The sequence below is a fragment of the Galleria mellonella genome, unplaced genomic scaffold (genome assembly GCF_026898425.1).
Source record: "Galleria mellonella isolate WM207_F2 unplaced genomic scaffold, CSIRO_AGI_GalMel_v1 utg150, whole genome shotgun sequence".
In the NCBI taxonomy this organism is placed as follows: Eukaryota; Metazoa; Arthropoda; class Insecta; order Lepidoptera; family Pyralidae; genus Galleria; species Galleria mellonella.
The window spans coordinates 970,402-994,685 of record NW_026442002.1 but is presented as its reverse complement, the minus strand read 5'-3'; the positions used below and the strand labels follow the sequence as shown (position 1 = coordinate 994,685).

The following is a 24,284-nucleotide window of genomic DNA, read 5'->3' as shown; positions in this document are numbered from 1 at the left end:
TCTAATAAATATAAACGACTTTTTTTTTTTTATAAATAAATGCATTAATTTTCTGTTGCAAAAAATGATTATACATGGCCGCCGTTACCGCAGGTCAGTCGGGCTGGTTCCCGGAATCGTATGTAGAAGATATCAACGCGGCGTCAGCGTACGCCGCCGAGGTTGTGGAGCCCATAGAGACCAAGACCCAGCTCGAAGGTAACTTAGTCCTGAACCTACAATTAACGAAATGTCATAATTTCCCAACGAATTCCTTTGTTAAATGGGATAATATCACGACGTGTTGTGGGTGACCATGGGCGGCGGTAGTCACTTACCATCAGGTGAACCGCATACTCGTTTGCCCCCTGTGTTGTAAAAAAAAAATCGAACCCAATTGTTAAATAAGACAGTGTCATAACGAAACCAATTGTTAAATTAGACAATATCACAACGAAACCAATTATTAAATGCGACAATATTATAACGAAACCAATTGTTAAATGCGACAATATTACAACGAAACTAATTGTTAAATGTGACAATATTACAACGAACCCTATTATTAAATGTGGCAATATCACAACGAAACCAATTGTTAAATGCGCCAATATCACAACGAAGCCAATTGTTAAATGCGACAATATCACAACGAAAGAAATTGTTAAATGCGACAATAACACAACGAAGCCAATTGTTAAATGCGACAATATCACAACGAAAGCAATTGTTAAATGCGACAATATCACAACGAAGCCAATTGTTAAATGCGACAATATCACAACGAAGCCAATTGTTAAATGCGACAATATCACAACGAAGCCAATTGTTAAATGCGACTGTTTAATTTATCTGCAATATTTTTACTTCGCGGCACCACACTTTCACAATTCTACAACACACACACACACACACACACATATAAATATATATTGTCCCTGTAAATTAGTCATTACGGGGATATATGGAAACGCCTGCCCTCTGGTGTGAGTGCCGTGCAACAACGCCTGTGTGTCAACTTTTTTACGCGGGAACAACCATCGACCTCCACGGCAGTGATTAAAAATATTAATAATCTTCGGTTATTTGGGGTGAGTTTAGGTTATTATTTGTTATTATTATTGTTTTTATATGCATACACATAAATCGAGGAAAAAATAGACACCGATAACACGAATTACGGGAGCCCTGAACCAGCACCTAAGTGTGAGATGAAGTAGGTGATGAAAGTCAATATTCCACCGAAATTCCTCTATATACCATTTGATCGCTTCGAGACGGATTTATAACCCGTTATCGTTGTCTATTTTAAATCATTTATACAAAGAAAATACTTAAAATCGCGGATACACGTAGGTCATATGCTTCCACCTACGTTGTAAAAATTATTAAAGTAGTAATCGGAAACTTATACACTGTACACATATTTTGCGGTAATATTTATGTTTCAGTGTTAGGTATTTATATATATGATTTTGATTGACCCCCCATATAATTACACTTTCATATTCACATTCAATTTACATAAAAAAAAAAAAAAACTTCATTTCACCGTACACACTAGGTATTTTGTTTTTCTTTTCTAAATCTTGCAGCTAGATTATCATCCTCTGATTGTTTTTGTGGAATAATTGTTTTTAAATAATAAAGTAAATATACGGTCTTATTTATTAGCGGTAATAATAAATGATAAAGTTTGCACCTGGTTTAGAAGCGGATAGTGTTTAGTAATTTCACACTATTTTTCATTCATATATTGGGAAAACTTTGCGGGCGGCGGATTGCGATTTGGAGGTCGGTGTTTCAAATCTGGATGCGGTTCTTTCTTTTTGCGTTTTTATTTTTGTCACTTTTATATTTAAGGGGATTTTTTCTAATTACTTGGATACTTTTTCGACATAAAAGTATAATTAATTTTTTTTTTTTGCGGTTTTAGATACTTTTGTATTTGTTGATTTTAAGGTTGTTCTATTATTAATAAGTGTTATTTCTTTCTTGCGGTCTTGTAATATAACATATTTATTTAAGGCTTATATCGGTAAATAAGCATTGTTAATTTTATTAGTTTTACAATATTTTATTTTAAATAAGCGGATACAATAAAAGGAGAATAATCCTTTTATGTGGTTATTAGTTTGGTAAATCACATAGTTTCCATTTGTTTAGTTATTTATTTTGTATATACTTGTAGATTTATAAGATAGGAAATCTATAAGTACCTATATATTTTTGTTATTTTAAATTATTGTAGGATAAATCTAATTGTTTGAATATTCAAGTCGTTATACTTTTTGAAGTTATTTTCTGTTTGTTATTGTTTATATTTTACGATTAACTTATAATTAAAATAAATATTTTCTTAAAAATGGCTGCGGTTAAAAGAATACAAATGAAGTACGATATGGTAGTTCAGAATATCGATCTTATATACGATCTTGTGCGGACAGACCAACTAACAGTAGAACAAAAGAATGAGTTTCGAGTTAGATATACCGATTTAGACACTCATTACCAAGAATTTGTTTCTATGCATTTTGAAATGCAACTTAAGGCGGATGACTCGGATTTAGATAAACTTAAAGCCGTATACGAAACTTATAACAAAAGGTATTACTTTATTAAGAGACGTCATCTCGAGTTGTTTAGTGAAACAAAACATGATTGCGGTAGTGATAATCAAAATACTGATTCCACTGCTAAGTTTAAGGCAATTCTTCCTCGGTTGACACTCCCTACGTTTTCTGGAAAGTTAGAGGAGTTTAATTCCTTTATAGAACTTTTCCATTCATTAGTCGGTCAAGATTTAACTTTATCGAATACGGAAAAATTATATTATTTGTCAGGTTCATTAGTAGGGGAGCCCAAAACGTTAATTCAACACCTATCTGTTACTGGTGATAATTATTCGATCGCAATTGACTTGCTTAAAGCGCGGTATAGTAACAAGCGGTTACTGGCGGATAAGTTGTTGCACAATTTATTGAGTGCGCCACCAGTAAATTCTAGGAATTTAAGTGGTCTTAAATTATTTGTAAATACTTTATTAGAAAATACAAAGGCGTTAGAAAAGATGAATTTTCCAGTAGATTCGTGGTCATATATTTTATATTATATTAATTTTCAAAAATTGGATAACAACTTAAAAAAAGATTTTGAAAACAAGATTGAGGAAAAGGAACTACCTACTTTTTCGGATTTATTAAAATTTTTGGAATGTGAAATACGAAAGTTGGAGTCCAGTGCGGTTCCTGACTCCAACACTTCTATGCGGCGTAGAATGCCAGCTCCAGCAGCGGTACGAGCTGCCCATGCGGTAATACAAAATCATTCTACCACATCTTGTAAATATTGCGGGACAGCGGGTCACTTCATTGTCAAGTGCGAGAAATTTTTGGGTTTAACGCCTACTATTAGAAAGCGTCACGTGATATCGAATAATTTATGCTTTCGATGTCTTAATAGTCACAATATTGCACAATGTCAATATAATAGAAATTGTTACAAATGCAACTCGCCAAAGCATCATTCATTATTACATTTTGACCTCCCTGCGGGGGCGCGGGAGCGGCAACAGCGATCACCATCCAATCACATCATGAGTAACACGAATGCTCCGGACCATGTACCTCAGGTGACGGTCCCTGCGGCCACGATTCAATCGACGAGTACAAGTGTTAATAACGTGTTTGGAGGAATGTCATCGCAAGCAATACCCTGTGGGACCTACCAACATACAGTTTTGCTAGCAACTGCTATGGTTCGGGTATTAGATTCACACGGATATTATCTAGAGGCACGTGCTCTGCTTGATGGCGGCAGTCAGAGTACGTTTATTTCTGAAAATTGTGCTAATAAGTTAGGATTAAAGCGGTTTAAATCTAACGTAGTAACAGTCACGGGGCTAAGCGATATTCCTGTAAGCGGTTGTAAAGGGGTTGTTAACTTGACTATTATACCCAAGTATGCGGATTTACCTGTTCTCTTTACAACGGCTACAGTTTTGAATAAAATCACTCGTAATTTGCCAGGATTCTCCTTATCACCTCGATTAGAGGATAATTATAGAGGATTAGTTCTTGCGGATGAACAATTTTTTATAAGTCGAGAAATTGATATTTTGATTGGTGCGGATCTTATTGGGGACATTTATTTAGGCGGCGGTACTATCAAGGTACACGACCACTTACCTCGTGCGATGAATACGGTGTTCGGGCATGTGTTGACTGGTCCTGTCACATTTATGGCTACAGATCCATGTCCTCGGGCTACTCATTCTTCTCATACATTTTATTCTAACATTTCTACGGATGATATTTTGAAACAATTTTGGGAAATTGAAGACCTTCCTCACGCGGTTAAAAACCCTATGGACATGGAGTGCGAGTCTATTTTTGTAAGCACTCATCAGCGGGATAAGAGCGGTAGGTATGTTGTACATTTGCCTTTTTTATCCAACAAACCTTCGCTTGGAGATTCAGTCCCATTAGCTAAGAAGCGGTTCTTGGCAATGGAAAAACGGCTTCAGCGTAATGACTCGTTGCGTAAAAAATATGTAGATTTCATGAGAGACTATGCGGAAAACGGACATATGTCACTCTGCGTCGGTAAACCAGAAGACTATGTTTCCGGTTGTTTTTATATTATATGCCACCACGGAATTTTTAAAGTAGGTTCGGAAAATATAAGGGTCGTATTTGATGCTAGTGGTAGCACTAGTAACGGAGTTAGTCTTAATGATTGTTTGCATGCGGGGCCCAAGCTTCAGCGCGACATAATGGAGATTATTTGTAGATTTAGATTACATAAATATGTATTTACAACGGACATCCGAATGATGTTCCGTCAAATTTTGATTAACCCAAAAGATCGGCCATATCAACTCATCTTCTGGAGAGAGTCCCCAGATATGCCTCTTCAACTTTATCAATTGAATACCGTCACTTACGGGATGAAGTCGAGTCCCTATCTCGCGATACGGACCTTAAGACAGTTGGCTGAGGACGAAGAATCACGGTTTCCGGCGGCGGCGCGTCTTCTTCGTACTTCCGTGTACATGGATGACATTTTGGGTGGTGCGGATACGCTAGAAGAAGCACAAAATCTTAAGCGGGATCTGACCGGTTTATTAAAATTGGGCGGATTTGATCTCAGTAAATGGACTTCTAACACCGCGGAGTTATTGAGAAACATATCTGAGGAAGATTTAGAAAAACCTCGTATCTTTGTAGATAATGCGGACGGGCCTAGCTTCATTAAAATATTAGGCATCCAATGGGATCCCAGTAATGATAGTTTTTCTTATCATACCAAGCTGAATGATAATGTAATATGTACAAAGCGTTTCATCTTGTCGACGGTAGCTCGAACTTTTGACCCATTGGGCTGGATTTCTCCAATCATTTTACAAGGTAAGATTCTGATGCAACGGCTTTGGCTATTAAAGTTGTCATGGGATGACAAACCACCTGCGGATATTGTTGCGGATTGGCAAGGCATTTTAAAGGATTTGCCTGTAATTGAAAGTTTTAATCTGAAGCGGTTTGCCCTAGGAGATTCTAAGATTTGCTCTATTCATGGATTTGCTGATGCGTCTGAACTCGGCTATGGCGCAGCTGTTTATTTGAGAGCGGTCAATAACTGTGGTGAGGTTACTGTAACTTTAATGATGGCTAAGTCAAGAGTTTCACCAGTAAAGTCCAAACTTACCATTCCCAAACTAGAGCTTTGTGGCGCGACATTATTGGTACGGCTTACCAAATACGTCGTGGACTCTATTCAGAATGAGGTGGATATTGAAGATATTGTTTGTTGGTCAGACAGCACTATCGTACTTTCATGGCTGCGGATCTCACCTCATCTTTTGCAGACCTTTGAAGGAAATAGAGTGTCACAGATTGTCAATAGCGGTGTAGATATAAAGTGGCGGCACTTACCATCGGAAATGAACCCTGCAGACGTTGCAAGTCGTGGTTGTCGCGCGTCGGAATTGCTCGAACACACATTGTGGTGGGGTCCGTCTTGGCTTAAAGGTCAGGCTGATACCTGGCCTCAGAATATAATGAAAAAGGCAGAAGGCGATTTGCCTGGTCTTCGCAAGACGATGGTAAAAGTTCATATGGTACAGACGGAAGCGAATCCCATCTTTACGCGGTTTAGTTCATTAACTGTACTGCTAGCGGTAGTGGCTTATTGTTTTCGGTTTATTAATAATTCTAAAAATCCAAATCATAAAGTTACCGGTGTTTTGACAGCAAAGGAAAGGCAATTTGCCTTACTGCGGTTAATAAAATTGGTTCAAACTACAGCGTTTGCTAATGATTTAGATTGTATTAATCGAAAGAGTCTTTGTTCTTTAGGGTTGCGGCGGCTTATGCCTTTCGTTAGTGAGGATGGTCTATTACGCGTAGGAGGAAGATTGAATTATTCCGATTTGTCTTTTAATAGGAAACATCCTCTTCTTCTGCCAAAAGATCATCCATTAACGGTTTTAATAATTGATCATTATCACAAAATGCATTGCCATATAGGTTCAACGGCATTGCAGGCTATTTTACAAAGTCAATTTTGGATTATTTCGGCACGTCAAGTTATACGTAGCCGAATTTTTAAATGTATTTCATGTTTTCGGACAAGGGCTAAACCCGCGGAACCCTTGATGTCTTCGTTACCTACCGATAGAGTGATTGCTACGGGAGTTTTTCATACTGTGCAAACGGATTTTGCCGGACCCTTTATTATAAAGCATTCACGTTTGCGAAATGCAAAAACTTTGAAGGCGTATCTGTGCGTTTTCATTTGTTCAGCTACTAAGTGCATTCATCTTGAATGTGTTACGGACTTATCTACTGATAGTTTTCTGGCAGCTTTGACCAGGTTTACATCTCGACGAGGTCTCCCGAGTGTAATTCGGTCGGATAATGGCACCAATTATGTAGGCACAAACCGACATTTGGATGAAGTACAGCGGTATTTAGCTTCTCGGGAAGTACAAGCGGAGCTTAGTGGTACTGCTGCTAAACAAAATATTAATTGGCGTTTTAATGCGCCAGCAGCGCCACATTTTGGAGGTCTTTTTGAAGCTACGGTAAAGGCAGCCAAAACGTTATTACGGAGGGTCATCGGTGACCAGGTATTAACTTTTGAGGAGCTAGTAACGGTATTTACTAGAGTAGAAGCGGTTCTTAATTGCCGGCCCTTGTGTCCTTGGACACAAGATCCTCAAGATTTTGAAGTCTTAACACCGGCACATTTTTTAATCGGTCGATCTTTGTTATCAGTGCCCGAATATAATTTTGAGGATATTCCTAACTCGCGGTTAAATCGGTATAATCTTATTCAGGCACTGTCACAGCGTTTCTGGAGAAAGTGGAGTGAGCGGTACCTCCATACTCTTCAAATGCGGAATAAATGGATGTCTCCTACAGACCCTCCCAAGGTGGACGATTTAGTTCTAATTAAAGATGAAAATTTACCACCATTAAAGTGGAGATTAGGCAGGATTTTAGAGCTGTTGCCTGGTAAAGACAGTGTAGTACGAGTTGTGAAACTTAAGACTGCAACTGGCACTATAACGCGTCCAGTTGTCAAGATTTGCAGACTTCCCTCTAATTAGTTGCAACCTTGTTATTTATTATGTATTAGTTTAGCTTTCTTAATTTATTAGTATTATTTTTGTTGCGGTTTCATAAGTGGGTTCTGTATAAGTGCGGTCTATACAGTTTCCAATATTTATTTATTTTAAGCGGTTTTGTTTGATAAAGGCATTCAGCCTTTCTCGGGCGGGGGGATGTTTAATTTATCTGCAATATTTTTACTTCGCGGCACCACACTTTCACAATTCTACAACACACACACACACACACACACATATAAATATATATTGTCCCTGTAAATTAGTCATTACGGGGATATATGGAAACGCCTGCCCTCTGGTGTGAGTGCCGTGCAACAACGCCTGTGTGTCAACTTTTTTACGCGGGAACAACCATCGACCTCCACGGCAGTGATTAAAAATATTAATAATCTTCGGTTATTTGGGGTGAGTTTAGGTTATTATTTGTTATTATTATTGTTTTTATATGCATACACATAAATCGAGGAAAAAATAGACACCGATAACACGAATTACGGGAGCCCTGAACCAGCACCTAAGTGTGAGATGAAGTAGGTGATGAAAGTCAATATTCCACCGAAATTCCTCTATATAACAGCGACAATATCACAACGAAAGCAATTGTTAAATGCGACAATATCACAACGAAGCCAATTGTTAAATGCGACAATATCACAACGAATCCATTGGTTAAATGACCAATAACAATACTTTTGAAAACTACAGAAACATTGTCAATAACAAAGTTCACGTGTTAACAAAGAGAATGGCTTAGTTTAAACAAAATTTATATATATATATATATATATATATATATATATATATATATATATATATATATATATATATATAATCTTTTTTGCAGTATAAATTTCTTTAACAGTTGGCGTTAATTCTATTTTCTGTTACTCAGGAATAGCAGAAGTGCCGGAGGCCGAGATATCCAACGACTTGGGAGGTGCCATGCCCACTATTGGTGAGTTCCTGGGGGGAGGGGAATACGTACTCGACTATGATCCCTGGTGGGTTGGTCAGAGCCATCTGTCGACTGTTACCGTTGTAGTGGTCGTAACACTTGTGTTTCTACCGTGAAACAGTTGTGTTTGCATGGCTGTGTTTCGGTTTGAAGGGTGGGATATAGCAGTGAATTTACAGGGTACAGAGGAATAACACCTGAGTCCTCAGGAATGGCGACGCGAGGGAGGTATCATGGTCGAAACAGTATACCCTGTTATGTCCACGGTACTGCTCATGTCTATAGGCGACGGTTACCACTTTCCATCAGGTGGGCCGTCAGCTTGTTTGCCATTCTAAATTGCCATTCATATTTGTAAATTGAATGATATGTTTTTCTTTTATACTATAAGATATTTGACAGGTTTTAAAACTTGGGTTTTTTTTTTTTCCACAAATAAAACTAAATTACTGTATTGATTTTGTTAAAACTGCCAAATTTTGGTTTATAAATAACGGAGTTATGAGGTAACAATTATATAAAAATATGCAAGTGAATCAAGAACCTCCCCTTTTTTAAATTGATTAATAATCTCGAACAGTTTTTATCCCTGTATCTAGCTCTAGTATCTAGCTGTGTCTCTATCTCTGTATCTAGCTGTGTCTCTATCTCCGTATCTAGCTGTGTCTCTATCTCTGTATCTAGCTGTGTCTCTATCTCAGTATCTAGCTGTGTCTCTATCTCTGTATCTAGCTGTGTCTCTATCTCTGTATCTAGCTGTGTCTCTATCTCCGTATCTAGCTGTGTCTCTATCTCCGTATCTAGCTGTGTCTCTATCTCTGTATCTAGCTGTGTCTCTATCTCCGTATCTAGCTGTGTCTCTATCTCCGTATCTAGCTGTGTCTCTATCTCTGTATCTAGCTGTGTCTCTATCTCAGTATCTAGCTGTGTCTCTATCTCTGTATCTAGCTGTGTCTCTATCTCTGTATCTAGCTGTGTCTCTATCTCCGTATCTAGCTGTGTCTCTATCTCCGTATCTAGCTGTGTCTCTATCTCTGTATCTAGCTGTGTCTCTATCTCTGTATCTAGCTGTGTCTCTATCTCTGTCTTCAAAAGAAACTCAACCGTAAACCCTGTCAACAGAGGGCGGTGACTTCTACATCACAGCGTATCCGTACGTGTCGGCGGAGCCCGGTGACTTGACCTTCGAGGCGGGTGAGCGGATCGAGGTGATGAGGCGGGACGGCGACTGGTGGACGGGACGAATTGGCAACAGGTATGTAATCATAAGCAGGATACTTTTTCTTCTATTCTAATGTCTGCCATAGACAAAGGCGTGATTGTCATACAGCTACATTAATATTTAAATACGGTTGCCAGCCCGCCTACCAAACGTGGCAACTACTAGCAAAAGCCTCCAATGGGGGGGGGGTCCCATATTTAATAGTGGACAGTAAACGGTTGATATAATAGTTATTCTTTATCTATTTATACATAAAAGTATTTCAAATGCACAACAAATGTTGTTCCATTTAACACACCTAAGAGGGCGCTGTAGTCGTCGCGTTAATGCAAAATCATTCTCTTTATCAGAACCGGTATCTTCCCATCCAACTACGTGACGAAGGATGCCACCAGCGGCACGGTGGCCATCACGCCCATACCGGAGGCGGCCGAGCCTCCGCCCGAAGCCTCCCCCGCCGCCCCCGCAGCCCCCGCCGCCTCCTCAGCTCCTGCAGCCCCTGCAGCCCCCGCACAAGCCACCAGCGAGCCCCCACAGGTGAGAACAGAAACTTTATAGCAAGTTTATGAGGGGGGTAAATTTAATAACACCTAAGTCCTCCTCCTTTATTATGCAACTTAAAACGGTAAACAAGCTGACGGCCCACCTGATGGAAAATGGTAACCGTTGCCTATAGACATGAGCAGTACTGTGGACATAACAGAGTATACTGTTTCGCCCATGATACCCCCCATGCGTTGCCATTCCTGAGGAGTCAGGTGTTATTCCTCTGTACCCAGTAAATTCACGCCATATCTGTAATATGTAAATATTTTTGTTTGGTATCCCGCCACAGCCGGAACAGAAGTCGTCAACGCCGGTGTCGTCGGAGGTGGCGGCCATCACGGAAGGCGGCGCTCGGCCGCCGTCCGCCGCCCGCCGGGACTCGGGCCGGGACTCCGCCACCGGCCGCCGCAAGAACGAGATCGCTCAGGCCATCGCCAACTACACCGCCTCCAGGTATTTTATTCGCAGTCTGGAAGCCGAAAGGTTCAGATGATAGTGAAATAGTCACCCCGCCCGCGCTAACTGTATACGCTGAGGGGAAAGGGATTGTTAGTAATGGAGACTGAGAATCCCATTGCTAGCAATATACCCAACCAGGTCCACCTCCTCGCGGTTCTCCCTGGAAACTATCATGGTTAATTCCTGATGAATTCATCATGATGGGCTAACTGGCCTGTTTACATTCTCATCTATCACCCTTCACTGGTGCTCCGCCAGCGTATCCCGTTAGCGCAGGCGGGGTTACCATACCATTTTCACCTATAAAAAAAAACGGTATACGCTGGCGAGGCACTAGTGAGGGATGATAGGTGAGGATGAAAAGGCAGGTCAGTTAGCCCATCGTGACGAATACACCTGGAATTCAACACGCTGGTTTCCAAGCGAGACCATGTGGAGGTTAACCTTTTTTTACGTCTGCTTTATGCAGACCCATACGCGTTGTGGGAGGTGAATAGGTACTGTGGGAATCCCCCCGTAAGGTGGGGGTGTACCCACCAAAAAACCAGACGATATACCCTCGAGGTGCCATATAACGGAGACATGGGTTCGCTTTCGCACTCACCACATCTCCGACGGCAACGACCCGCCTCCTGATGGTGAATGTGAAAAAGACTCTATTTTCCGCGCTTAGCCTCTCATTTGGGCCGTTGTGCGTATGAGTCGTGGCTAGTACAGCCAACCTAGCTCCGCCCAGAAGCGCAGAAGCTTCCTGGTACCTTCACAGGCCTCACGGAGCGACCTCACCGTTCCGAGGATTTCTAAACGTTGATGAGCCACAGCTTCACATGCCAGGATTACGTGAGCAGCCCTTTGTTCGGCGTCGAAACAGCCTCGACATAGAGGGCTGTCTGTGGCTCCTATTGTCTATAAATGCCCCCTGATAGTAAGAGCAGGTCTCCTTTCTCAAGGTAGGGTGACTGGCATGATCACCCTACCACTCGGGGAGACGCGTCAGTATATTAGCACATCCCCCAGGATCATTGGGGCAATACCGAAAAATTACGAATAATTGTTACGACGTGGCTGCTCTTCCTCAAGCTATGTATGTAAGCAATCTATGAATGCTTATTCATAATGGATAATTAATTTATTGTAACATTTACAGCTCTGAGCAGCTGTCCCTCCAGAAGGGGCAACTGCTGGTGGTACGCAAGAAGGCGGACAGCGGCTGGTGGGAGGGCGAGCTGCAGGCCAAGGGGAGGAACCGGCAGGTCGGATGGTTCCCCGCCAGCTACGTCAAGGTAGGGCATACATACACGCATGTGTTTTCCGCCTGTCTCTCATAGGGGTAGGTAGAAACAATAGAACACCAAATACTCCGTTTAGAATAGAAAAATAAATTTACCAGAGGGAGACTTTGTACAAAAGTCGATTGCTTGGGTACCTCTGTCGCATTCGTGTTTCAACCGTGAAGCAGTTGTGTTTGCATGGCTGTGTTTCGGTTTGAAGGGTGGGATATGGCGTGAATTTACAAGGTACAGAGGAATAACACCTGAGTCCTCAGGAATGGCAACGCATGGGGGGTATCATGGGCGAAACAGTACACTCTGTTATGTCCACGGTACTGCTCATGTCTATAGGCGACGGTTACCACTTTCCATCAGATGGGCCGTCAGCTTGTTTGCCATTCTAAGTTGTATTATATATATATATATATATATATATATATATATATATATATATATATATATATATATATATATATATATATATATATATATATATCTATCTCAGTCATCTCATCTATCTCAGTATACACTGGCGGGACACCAGTCAGGAACAATGGGTGACTACAGTATGGGAGTTTTCAAAAACTTTAATTAAAGTTTCTTAAAGGCTGTTTCTGTAGACGCTGGTGTTACAAGCGTCTACAGACTACGGTACCCTGTCCACATGGGGGGAAAGGGATTGTTAGCAATGGAGTCTGACAGCCCCATTGCTAGCAATAATGCCCTATCAGATCAACCTCTACGTAGTCCCCCCTGGAAACCATCGTGAACAATTCTTGTTGAATTCGTCACGATGGGCTAACTGACCTGCTTCATCCTCACCTATCATCTCTCACTGGTGCCCCGCCGGTGTATACCGATAGCGCGGGTGGGGTTACCATTCCATTATCACCCATTAAAAAAAATCTGTTCACCATCAGACAGGCCGTATCCTTGTTTACCATTGTTTACCAATATAGTAGTATAAAGAAAAACATATAATATTCCGTGTATTTGCTCTGCCAGGTCCTGCAATCGTCTGGCCGCACGTCCGGCCGGACGACGCCGGTGCTGTCCAAGATGGACACGCTGCCCGCTGAGACGGTCATCGACAAGGTGACAGCGTTAGGGAACAATAAAAAAATAAATCTCTCCATCATGTGAAGTTGCGCGCAATATTAATCCCATTTTTTTCTCACTCTTTATTTAGGTCAACAAACGGACACAATAACAATATATATGTGTATATATATGTATATATATGTATATATATGTATATATATGTGTATATATATATATATATATATACTCATTTGTTTACAGGTTATAGCATTATATCCGTACGTAGCACAAAACGCGGACGAGTTGAGCTTCGAGAAGGATGACATCATCGCTGTGACAGACCGCAGCCAGGACCCGGCCTGGTGGCAGGGTGGGTATCTACCGACATTTTTTTTTTTATACAACTTAGAATGTCAAACAAGCTGACGGCCCACCTGATGGAAAGTGGTAACCGTCGAGTATGAAGAATAATTGTACCAAGTTTCTTTGAAATCCGTCGAGTAGTTTTTATTTCTATAACGAACATACAGACAGACAGACAGACAATAATTTTACTGATTGCATTTTTGGCATCAGTATCGCTCACTAATCATCCGCTGATAGTTATTTTGGAAATATATTTCATGTACAGAATTGAGCTCTCTACAGATTTATTATAAGTATAGATTAAAATGATTTTTTTTTACAGGTGAACTACGCGGCATGACCGGCCTATTTCCCAGCAACTATGTCACGAAATTAGTCAATTAGACCAACTTCATATTATATAATCGAAAATATAGTAAAAATAACTACAAAACATGTAACACTATTATAAAAATTAACGCAATGTTGCCACTACTCGAAAGTATTGTTTAATCTGTAGTTACTGATTTGCCGCCAATTGTAATGTCAAAATTTGGCGGGAATATTTTGTATCTTTATTGTTTAATCTGTAGTTACTGATTTGCCGCCAATTTTAATGTCAAAATTTGGCGGGAACACTTTGTATCTTATGTTTTTAAAGATAAATGAGATATCTTTAACGTGTCACACAGCTATAGTCTGTTTTTATTAGAACTTGACGTAAAGGTAAATAAAATATTGAAACTTTTGGATTTGTCCACGTTTAATTTGTACTACTGTTGAACATCTTACGGTCGGAGCGTATATACATTTATTTTTGTTCTAAACAGAGTCTTAACTTTTCTCTTCAAATCATCTCATAAATATGTTAATATTGGTCTATATAAGGCTATAAGGATCTTTCCCCATAAGATATAAACAGTTACCATGCATTTTTTTCTATACATATATCGATGGTAGCATTAAATTATACAGATAGAGCATCGAGCCTCAAAAACGGATCAACTTTTTGTCAGCTAATTGTCAAATTAGCTGACTCGTTTATCAGTGTTCTATATACTTACGCACACAATGTATCTTGACGTTATATTTAATAAATAAAATGAGTGTTTACACATTAAAAAGATACAGAAATTATAAGACAAAATAAATTTAGAAGTTATAAAGGAATCACTCGTAACTATTTATCACGCAAAATTGTATGTAAAAGTTGAGCCGTTTTTCTCGGAGCATTTGTACGGAGACACTTTTATCAAATTAGCTATCTATTGTCCACGGCTGAACACAAGCCTCCCCCAAAGTAAGGGCTTTGTTAACAGTTGCCACGCAGAGAGAGAGAGATACCTAATAAACCTGCCTAATAGTAAGCGGCACTAAAACCCTTGAATGCTTGAAAATCTCGATTCACAATACATAGTAATTTCATTATAATTTGCTCATATATTATTATTGTTATTATAAAAATATTAGCTTTAATTATCATTCCGTATAACGCCTATTAATTTTAAGTACAAGTATTGCCAGTTATCCTTATAGTGTTGCCATTGTTAATATTTTTAAAAATTCAATCATTATTCATATGTAGATGTTTTAAATAAATGTTTAGAGGCTTTAATCTTGTTTTATTTCGTTTAATTTTTTTTTTTAATAATTATAAAATTTCGTAAGCATTTTTCTTTATCTACCGCCCAGTTCGAAATGAATTTTCAGCTGAGGAAAATGGACAAGGAAAGTAGTAACCGTCATCTATATGTGAATGTGAAAAAGACTCTATTTTCCGCGCTTAGCCTCTCATTTGGGCCGTTGTGCGTATGAGTCGTGACTAGTACAGCCAACCTAGCTCCGCCCAGAAGCGCAGAAGCTTCCTGGGTTCTTCAAAGGCCTCACGGAGCGACCTCACCGTTCCGAGAATTTCTAAACGTTGATGGGCCATAGCCTCACATGCCAGGATTACGTGAGCAGCCGTTTGTTCGGCATCAAAACAGCCTCGACATAGAGGGCTGTCTGTGGCTCCTTTGTGTATAAATGTTTGTTTAATGAACAATGGCCCGTTATTGTCCCTATCATTATTTTGAGGTTTTTCCTATATAGATGTAATAAACGTTTTGATAGTCGTTAATTGAACGTACCGTCCTGTATAAACGTGTACAGGCCCTCTAGACAGGTGGTTAGCGAATCTATTGATAGAATCGTCGTCGCTAGTAAAACCATGAGATAGAATGAGAGAGCAGCGTCTGACGTCTCATTCTGATTCGTGAAAAATAAACTTAACTATGTAAAATACTGTAAAATGGGAGCACTATAATCCCATTTAAATTCGTTATTAAAATTACCCAATAATTAGATTTTATTAATTTTTACTTTAATATAAGTTTTTTTTTTTTATACAACTTAGAATGGCAAACAAGCTGACGGCCCACCTGATGGAAAGTGGTAACCGTCGCCTATAGACGTGAGCAGTACCATGGACATAACAGGGTATACTGTTTCACCCATGATACCCCCCATGCGTTGCCATTCCTGAGGACTTAGGTGTTATTCCTCTGTACCCAGTAAATTCACGCCATATCCCACCCTTCAAACCGAAACACAGCCATGCAATACACAACTGCATCACGAAGAAACACGAATGGGACAGAGGTACCCAAGCAATCGACTTTTGTGCAAAATCTCCCTGTGGTAAAAATTGTTTGTAATGAAGACTGAGAATCCCATTGCTAGCAATATACCCAACCAGATCGACCTCCTCGCGGTTCTCCCTGGAAACTATCATGGTTAATTCCCGATGAATTCATCATGATGTGCTAACTGACCTGTTTTCATTCTCATCTATCGCCCTTCACTGGTGCTCCACCAGCGTATCCCGTTAGCGCAGGCGGGGTTACCATACCATTTTCACCTATAACTGGAGGATTTACACAGGAAGGAATAATAAAAAAAAAAACTAAATAAAAAGAAATAAATATAATTTAAATATTAAAAATACATAAAAATTGAAAATGAAACAAACATTATCATTTTGCAGTTTTTTTTTATTTTTTTTTTTTAATTACTTAATACAACATTATATTATAAATAAGTCTTTTACTACATACAAAAACTCCCAATTTTGCAAGTTGGCACTTATTTCTATGATACAGTGTTCATGCATAATGGATAGACAGCCTCATTTCACTGGTATCCACGTATGGATCCCAATAATAATATTTCTTTCTTACAAAAGCAAATTCTAAACCGATTCTCACACTTCTTTTTAAAGCCAACACAGTTTACTCCCGTTCTTGTTAGCTGTGTGATCGAGGCTGCCGTTTCTTTAGGAGCAAAAACTGCTGATTGCGGAGCAAAAACCGTCTCGCTCCGCAATGTTTACAATGTCGGTGCGTTCACGACCGAAGTCGACTTTTATTAGTGAAGTGAAATTGTTTTACTTGAATCACAAGAGAAGAGCCGCGGTATATTGTTAGTATATAAAAAATGGAGGGGAAAAAATCGGGCTCTACATTATGGAAATTTAAAAAGTCGCTTCGAATTAAATAAATAAATTTTAATAAAAATAAAATTATATTTTAAAGAAGCATTTTTCTTTCCATACGTTTTCTTAAAAAAAAAAACTTTCTATTTTTAATAATGAGTGTTTTAAAATGTAAATTGAATATTTTATTATTATTAATATTTCATTTTTATAAATTCAAATTTTATGTCAGAATAAAGTTAAAGTACAGTAGAACTTCGATTATCCGAACACAGGTTATCCAGATATTCGATTATCCGGACTTATTCTTCATTCATGCTCTAATTACAGATTTAGAAATATTGCGTAAATTGGTATTCTGTAATCCATAAATTTTACATTATGTAATTTTTTTTATATCGTATTGTCTCTAAATGACGTGTATACAAATTTACTACATAATAAAAAAAAATATTAAAATGTACTTATTGCTTGACTTCACTTTAAAATCGATTATCCGGATTTTCAATTATACGGAATATCCCGGTTTTATTTGATTCGATTAATCGAAATTCTACTGCAGTACTATTAATTTATCCACAATGGGAACGGCAAAGGAACTAAACCATACCGTCTCATCACCCGGAATAAAATGTAATTCGTGCTCAAGGTCATAGACAATATGATAAGTGTTGCCAACCCCAAAATTAGGAGTTGCCAAAACAAAAATTAAATGTCACAAGTTTATAATAATTTCGTCTGATTATTTTATATTACATAACAAATAAAATTATATTTAAAAAAAAAATGGGGCATTTGTCTGCGTCTTGGTAGAGATTTTATGAGAATTAACAATAAAATCGATACAAATAGAATCCCGACTAATAATGTAAAGACGAAAGTGGGTTTATTTTATGGGCCACCTCTAGTCGCCATATCGACTTATCCCATCGCGTTTAAATATGGTATCCATGGTACTTTATGGGATCGAGAAGAATTCTGGCTAGTTTTTGTGCCGGTCAGTGAACACATCTTGGCGGACGAAGTCGCGGTTAAAAGCTAGTATGCTATATAGTTTATAAGCGAGATTTTTTTTGAAATTTTAAAATGAGAAGATCACCATATTTTATATTTAATACTACCTTTCGCCCGCGACTTCGTACGCTGTGGATTTTGGAATTTACGCTATTTAAAGAACCTCTCAACAATACTAGATCCAACGGATTCGGTTGTACGTTAATATATGAGCCAGTCAGTCATATATTATTAATAATAGGATAGGATAGGAAGGACTATACTCGGAGTTTCACTACGTGATAGAGTCTGGAACGTGGAAATCCACTGAAGTATTAAAGTGACCAGCATAGTTTGGAGAATCTGCAAGCTCAAGTGGCAATGGACCGATCATATGGCTTAAGCAACCAATAACTGATGGGGGAGAACGGTTCTTGAATAGCGACCCCGAGCAGGCAAAGGTCGTGTGGGCAACTGCTAGGTTAAGTGAGGATCTCGAAAGTGCTGCAGGGATTTGTTGGATGCACGTGGCTCAGGATTTAACTTTATGGTAAAACATAAGGGAAACTTATGTTAAACATTGTACAATGAATTAACTGTAATAATGCAATGATGTCGGCGGTTACATAATAAAATAAAAAATGGCGGCCGCGAACTGTCAAACAGTTACGAACATTACACGTTCCAAATTCAAATCCAGTTTACGTTTTAAACGCAAAACTTTTTAAAGGCAGTCAAACACCCTATTTTGTGTACAGGAAATTTCGAGACATGATTCATTTGGATGAATGGGTATTAAAAAAAAAACAATATGCTCCATGTGTGGGAGGCTGCCAGCTATCACTGGTATGTCACAGCATCCCTGTGCCCAACGGGTTAGACGGTGGATCCCGACATAACTGCGGTGACGCTGGAAAAAAATTTATTAAGAAATATAATTAACATTTTTTTTATACAACTTAGAATGGCAAACAAGCTGACGGCCCACCCGATGGAAAGCGGTTACCGTCGCCTATAGACATGAGCAGTACCATGGACATAACAGTGTATACTGTTTCGCCCATGATACCTCCCATGCGTTGCCATTCCTGAGGATTCAGATGTTATTCCTCTGTACCCTGTAAATTCACGCCATATCGCACCCTTCAAACCGAAACACAGCCATGCAAACACAACTGCTTCACGGTTGAAACACGAATGGGACAGAGGTACTCGAGCAATCGACTTTTGTACAAAGTCTCAATCTGGTGGCTTATGGCAGATGGCTTAGGGACATTCCTTATGGCAGTTTATGAGAGACCTATGTTCAGTAATGAACAGAATATGGCAGATATGGTGATGGTGATGAAAATGATGACCTCCCACGTAAAAACACCGCCCAGTTTACAATTTTATAAGACAATGTGTGAATACTGACTGGTGCTGCGAGGTGGCAGCGTGCTCTCGCTGATCACGCCAGTGCTTCTCCACGAACTTCTTGATATAGTTGTACGGTTTCGAATCCAAATCACCTATTACATTCTCTACCTGCAAATAAAAATGAGAAAGGCTCTTGAGTGGCGACCCCGTACGGGCGAGCGCAGTGTGGGACGACCCCACACTGGAAAAGAAGGTATTGTTAGTAATGTGGACTACCAGTCCCATTAGTAGCAATATGGCCTCTGGAAACCATCATGTTGAAGTCTAGGTGTATTCGTCACGATGGGCTAACTGACCTGCTTCATCCTCACCTATCATCCTTCACTGGTGCCCCGCCAAGCGCTATCAGTACATACTAGGAAAAAATATTTTTATAGATATACTAGTAACCTGCCCCGACTTTGCTTGGGTTCTTTGCCGAAAATATAATATAGCCTATGTTACTATGATATATAAATTTAAAGTTTATATAATGACCATGGCACTGGTCATGTCTATAGGCGACGGTTACCACTTTCCATCAGGTGGGCCGTCAGCTTGTTTGCCATTCTAAGTTGCATAAAAAAAAAACTGAACAAAATATAACAATACCTTGTAGGGAGGTGTAATAGTGACCTCATTGTAGACCCGGATGTTCTGGCCAACCCAGGTCACATCATCAATCAGCCGCGAGATGGCCAGGAACAGCCTCTGACCCTCGGGGTCCAGGCATGCAGAGAGAGCTGTCACCTGTGAACATATCACTTGTTTATTATAGTAATATTTATGTAATGTAGTATGTATTTTTTTTTATAGACATGAGCAGTACCATGGACATAACAGAGTATACTGTTTCGCCCATGATACCCCCATGCGTTGCCATTCCTGAGGACTCAGGTGTTATTCCTCTGTACCCTGTAAATTCACGCCATATCCCACCCTCCAAACCGAAACACAGCCATGCAAACACAACTGCTTCACGGTTGAAACACGAATGGGACAGAGGTACCCAAGCAAACGACTTTTGTACAAAGTCTCCCTGTGAACATATCAGTTGTTTATTATAGTAATATTTATGTAATGTATTTAAATTAACGGAGAAACCACTTTGAAAACTGTTCAGGTTCAAAGGGGATATGGTGTAAAACTATACAGCAAGTGCCTTCATTAATACCCTGGTTTCAAACAAGTCTTTCAAAACCGTATTTAGTGACAGCGTTCAGGATGCGATCTGGTCATGTTCCACTCAACAAATTTTATCATCTTATAGGAATGAAACAATCACCAAATTGTATGTACTGTGACAGAGTGGAAGACCTTCTACATTTGCTGGTGGAATGTGGCCAGAAATGTAACCTGAAACAGCAGATTCTGGGCGATATGCCATTATATAACGGTGATGTCAATTTAATACTGGGCCAACCTGGCAGTCGCAATGCAAGACGGCTATATCTGTGGGTAAAGGTGTCCCTGACGGACTGACAAAGTGACTTTTAGACAATCCCTATGAGGCTGGCATAGTCACTCCGGTGTACTGAAGCTTCAACAAAAATTTGATTAAAAAAAAATTTATGTATATATATATATATTTATTTATTTAATATATTATCATTAGGTTATTTATATGTTTATATTATATGTATATACCAAGTATTATTATATATTTCCTTATTTCAATAATGCACCGCCTACGTATTTCTCTGTTCGCCCAATGCTCAACTGGTTTGGGGGGAAAGGGATTGTTAGCAATGGAGTTTGACAGCCCCATTGCTAGCAATATGCCCTATTAGGTCGACCTCCACGTGGTTCCTCCTGGAAACCATCGTGAACAATTCTTGTTGAATTCGTCACGATGTGCTAACTGACCTACTTCATCCTCACCTATCATCCTTCACTGGTGCCCTGCCTGTGTATACCAATAGCGCGGCCGGGGTTACCATTCCATTAAAAAAAAAAATGCTCAACTGGTAGAGAACACCATCCCGTGTTAAGTCTACCATATATGTACATAGTTTCACTGTGCAATGTCACAATGTTTAAATAAATACATAAAAAATCAAGATCAAGGCATTACTGAGTATGGATTTATGACATTTTATGTAGTAAACTTTGTAACCCAAAATTGTTGGGAGGAAAGGGATTGTCAGTAATGACTGAGAATCCCATTGCTAGCAATATACCCAATCAGGTCGACTTCCACGCGGTTCCCCCTGGAAACTATCATGGTTAATTCCTGATGAATTCATCATGATGGGCTAACTGGCCTGTTTTCATTCTCATCTATCACCCTTCACTGGTGCTCTGCCAGCGTATCCCGTTATCGCAGGCGGGGTTACCATTCCATTTTCATCCACATAAAAAAAGGGTTTTCGTAAAATTACTCTAAGAAATTAACCATGATAGTTTCCAGGGAGAACTGCGTGGAGGTCGACCTGGTTGGGTATATTGCTAGCAACGGGATTTTTAGTCTCCATTACTAACAATCCGTTTCCGAATCCGAAAACCCTTTAACCATGGCTTTTTGATTTTCATTTAAGATTATTTATTATCCTGTCGAGAATCACTTTTGCAATGACCTTATATGCATTTGGGATGAGAGATACGGGTTTGTTATTTCCAATATTTTTTTTTACTTTTCTTGTAAATTTGAAGTATTAATTGTGAAATTTGAAATTTTTCCAGAATAGAGTATCTCCTTGAAGGCATTTGTTAATATGGGACTTAATTCCTCTATTGTCCTATGTATAAGCTCATTCGAAATTCAATTTGGACCAGGTGATTTTTCTATTTTTTGGCTTTTTATAGCTTTTTCCACTTCCAGCTGTAATATTTCTGGTATGACATCAATATCTTCTGTCATAATTCTCTGTTTGGATCTTTTACCAGGTGAAATCTTTTTTTTAAAGGATGATAATGGAATGGTATACTTACGCTATTGATATGGCCTACGCTATTGATATACACTGGCAGGACACCAGTGAGCGATGATAGGTGAGAATCCCGATGGAGTCATAATATAAAAAAAATATTTATAAGCATACATTTATAAGTCTTGTACTAAAATGAAATAGATTGTTATCTGTTTAAAGAAATAACCATTAATTGATGACAATAACAAGTGTTATTATGAACATGTAGTATGAAATAAGCTAAAAATTCATAATCAGTCATAAATGACCACGAGCAGACCAGTACAAGCAGCACCCGTTCACGAGTATGACGGATGCGGCGACTACTGTTACTCCCTACCGCTGTAAACAAGTGTGACTTCTAGAACGCTCAAATGTAAATAAGTGTTGTAATCAACTTTCTTTTAGATTACATCATCAGAAATATGTCTTGTGCATAACAAGAATAATAATTATTAAAAAAAAACGCAATACTCACTAGTCTTTTTTTATTTTCTATAGAGTTCCGTACCCTTGTGTTTAATCTGTTTAAATTGAGCGACTGTGGCGGATCAGGAAGTGTGGTTACCTCTTTCTTGATTTGAACATCACTGACAAGTGATAGATTTACAATATTCACATCGTGCCGTTTAGGGTTGCCGCTAGACGATGGACATTTAAGTATTAACATCTTTGTTTGAGGGTCAAACGCTAAAACCTCGCCTTCGATCTCTTCGTTGTAACATGTCTTCGTAGCCACTATGCTCCCAATAGTGAAACAGTCCGAGACGACAGTGGACATGTTTGTTGGCCGACGATAACTTTAAATGTAATTAGTTTGCATGTGATTGATGAGATGATTTGAATTTGTGAAAGTAAACGTGCGAAAACGTTTTGCAGGTTCAATATACGTCCGCCATTGAATTGAAGTTGAACGAGGAATGACGGACAGTAGACAGTTTTAATTTTTTATTTTTGAGTGACTGTTTGACAGTTCAGTCAGTTAAGTTCATAGACTAAGTATATGACCATCCAAAGGTTGCCTGGAAGAAATCGCTCTTAGCGATAAGGTCACCCATTGTTTTCTCATTGTGATTATTTCTATGTAATTATTTATATTTATAATAAGTTTACTATTGTAATCTTTTGGAGGAAACAATAAAGAGTATCTATCTATCTGTAGCTGTGCCATCTTGGACATTGTCTTTTAAATATAACTCCAGGGACACTGTGACTCCAGGGAGCAATGACTTCCTGTTTTCTGCAACTGCATTGCCAACATTGTTTCATATGACAAATAAATGTAGGTCTTTTGTCCGCAGCGTTGCTTTATTAAGTCAATCATCTTCATCAGCCTTTAACTGTCCACTGCTGAACATAAGCCACCCCCTTGGGAAGGTTTTGCCAGTAGCTGCCACGTTTGGCAGGCGAATCGGCAAACGCAATTATGCTTTGGAGATGTTTTAAGAGGGACACTGCTGCCCATCCCTTGCCGTCCCTTTGTCGTCTCTTACGACACCCACGGGATACATATAGAAAAGCATATAATAAAAATAATAATGTATTTTCTTGTAATAAATAATTGACGAAGTTATGTACATTATACTAAACGTATGTGGGTAACAAACATAAAAATATAACTAATATACCTCCTTTATGAGGTCAGTTAAAAAGAGAGCGCAAGTATTTTTCTATGACAAGATACTTAAACCTATAAATTGAGAATACTACTGATGTACCAGAAAAAGAATTCTCTTTAATACAATAGCAAAATGCAAACCATGCTTATTAAAGGATCCCAGGTGCTACATTAAAAGGAGGAAAAGGAATTGTTAGTAAATATTATGTGTAATCTAATAGCCCCATTTCTAGTAATATGTCAGGTTGACCTCCACGTGATTCCCCTGAAAACTATTGTAGTTTAATTCTTATGGAATTTATAACCATTGACTAACTAACCTACTTTTGTCCTCATCTATTTTATAGTGGAACCCCGCCAGTGTATGCTGATAGCACAAGCAGGGTTACCATTCCATTATCATCGAATAAAAAACCATACTTAATCTATAATACAAATTTTCT

At 38.9% G+C, this 24,284-nt stretch overlaps 2 protein-coding genes across 5 annotated transcripts in view; one reads left to right on the top strand and one right to left on the bottom strand.

Moving 5' to 3' along the window:
- The window catches only part of LOC113522327 (intersectin-2), a 38,690-nt gene extending 23,623 nt beyond the window's left edge, over positions 1-15,067 (top strand). For all 4 annotated transcript variants that reach the window (XM_052892257.1, XM_052892254.1, XM_052892255.1 and 1 more), the window contains 9 exons: positions 94-198; positions 8,505-8,567; positions 9,690-9,822; positions 10,140-10,326; positions 10,625-10,788; positions 11,942-12,077; positions 13,071-13,160; positions 13,368-13,476; positions 13,795-15,067. In XM_052892257.1, the coding sequence (XP_052748217.1) occupies positions 94-198; positions 8,505-8,567; positions 9,690-9,822; positions 10,140-10,326; positions 10,625-10,788; positions 11,942-12,077; positions 13,071-13,160; positions 13,368-13,476; positions 13,795-13,856 (1,049 nt within the window). In that variant the 3' untranslated portion in view covers positions 13,857-15,067. The remainder of the gene's footprint in view (positions 1-93; positions 199-8,504; positions 8,568-9,689; positions 9,823-10,139; positions 10,327-10,624; positions 10,789-11,941; positions 12,078-13,070; positions 13,161-13,367; positions 13,477-13,794) is intronic.
- A 1,395-nt stretch (positions 15,068-16,462) lies between these two features.
- LOC113523348 (protein LSM12-like) lies at positions 16,463-23,161 on the bottom strand. Its single transcript, XM_026909285.3, has 4 exons — positions 22,702-23,161; positions 19,927-20,064; positions 19,334-19,443; positions 16,463-18,826 (listed from the first exon to the last, which is right to left on the bottom strand). Exons 1-4 carry the CDS (start codon positions 23,002-23,004, stop codon positions 18,793-18,795), a joined length of 585 nt encoding a protein of 194 aa, XP_026765086.1. The 5' UTR covers positions 23,005-23,161; the 3' UTR covers positions 16,463-18,792.
- Positions 23,162-24,284: the final 1,123 nt, after the last annotated feature.

Excerpts from the sequence above, each read along its gene's own strand:
- LOC113523348 (XM_026909285.3), bottom strand. The coding sequence starts at position 23,004 with ATGTCCACTGTCGTCTCGGACTGTTTCACTATTGGGAGCATAGTGGCT. Across the intron at positions 20,065-22,701 it reads TAGAAAATAAAAAAAGACTA|GTGACAGCTCTCTCTGCATG; the intron begins GTGAGTATTGCG and ends ATATGTTCACAG. Across the intron at positions 18,827-19,333 it reads GCTGCCACCTCGCAGCACCA|CGTCACCGCAGTTATGTCGG; the intron begins GTCAGTATTCAC and ends ATTTTTTTCCAG.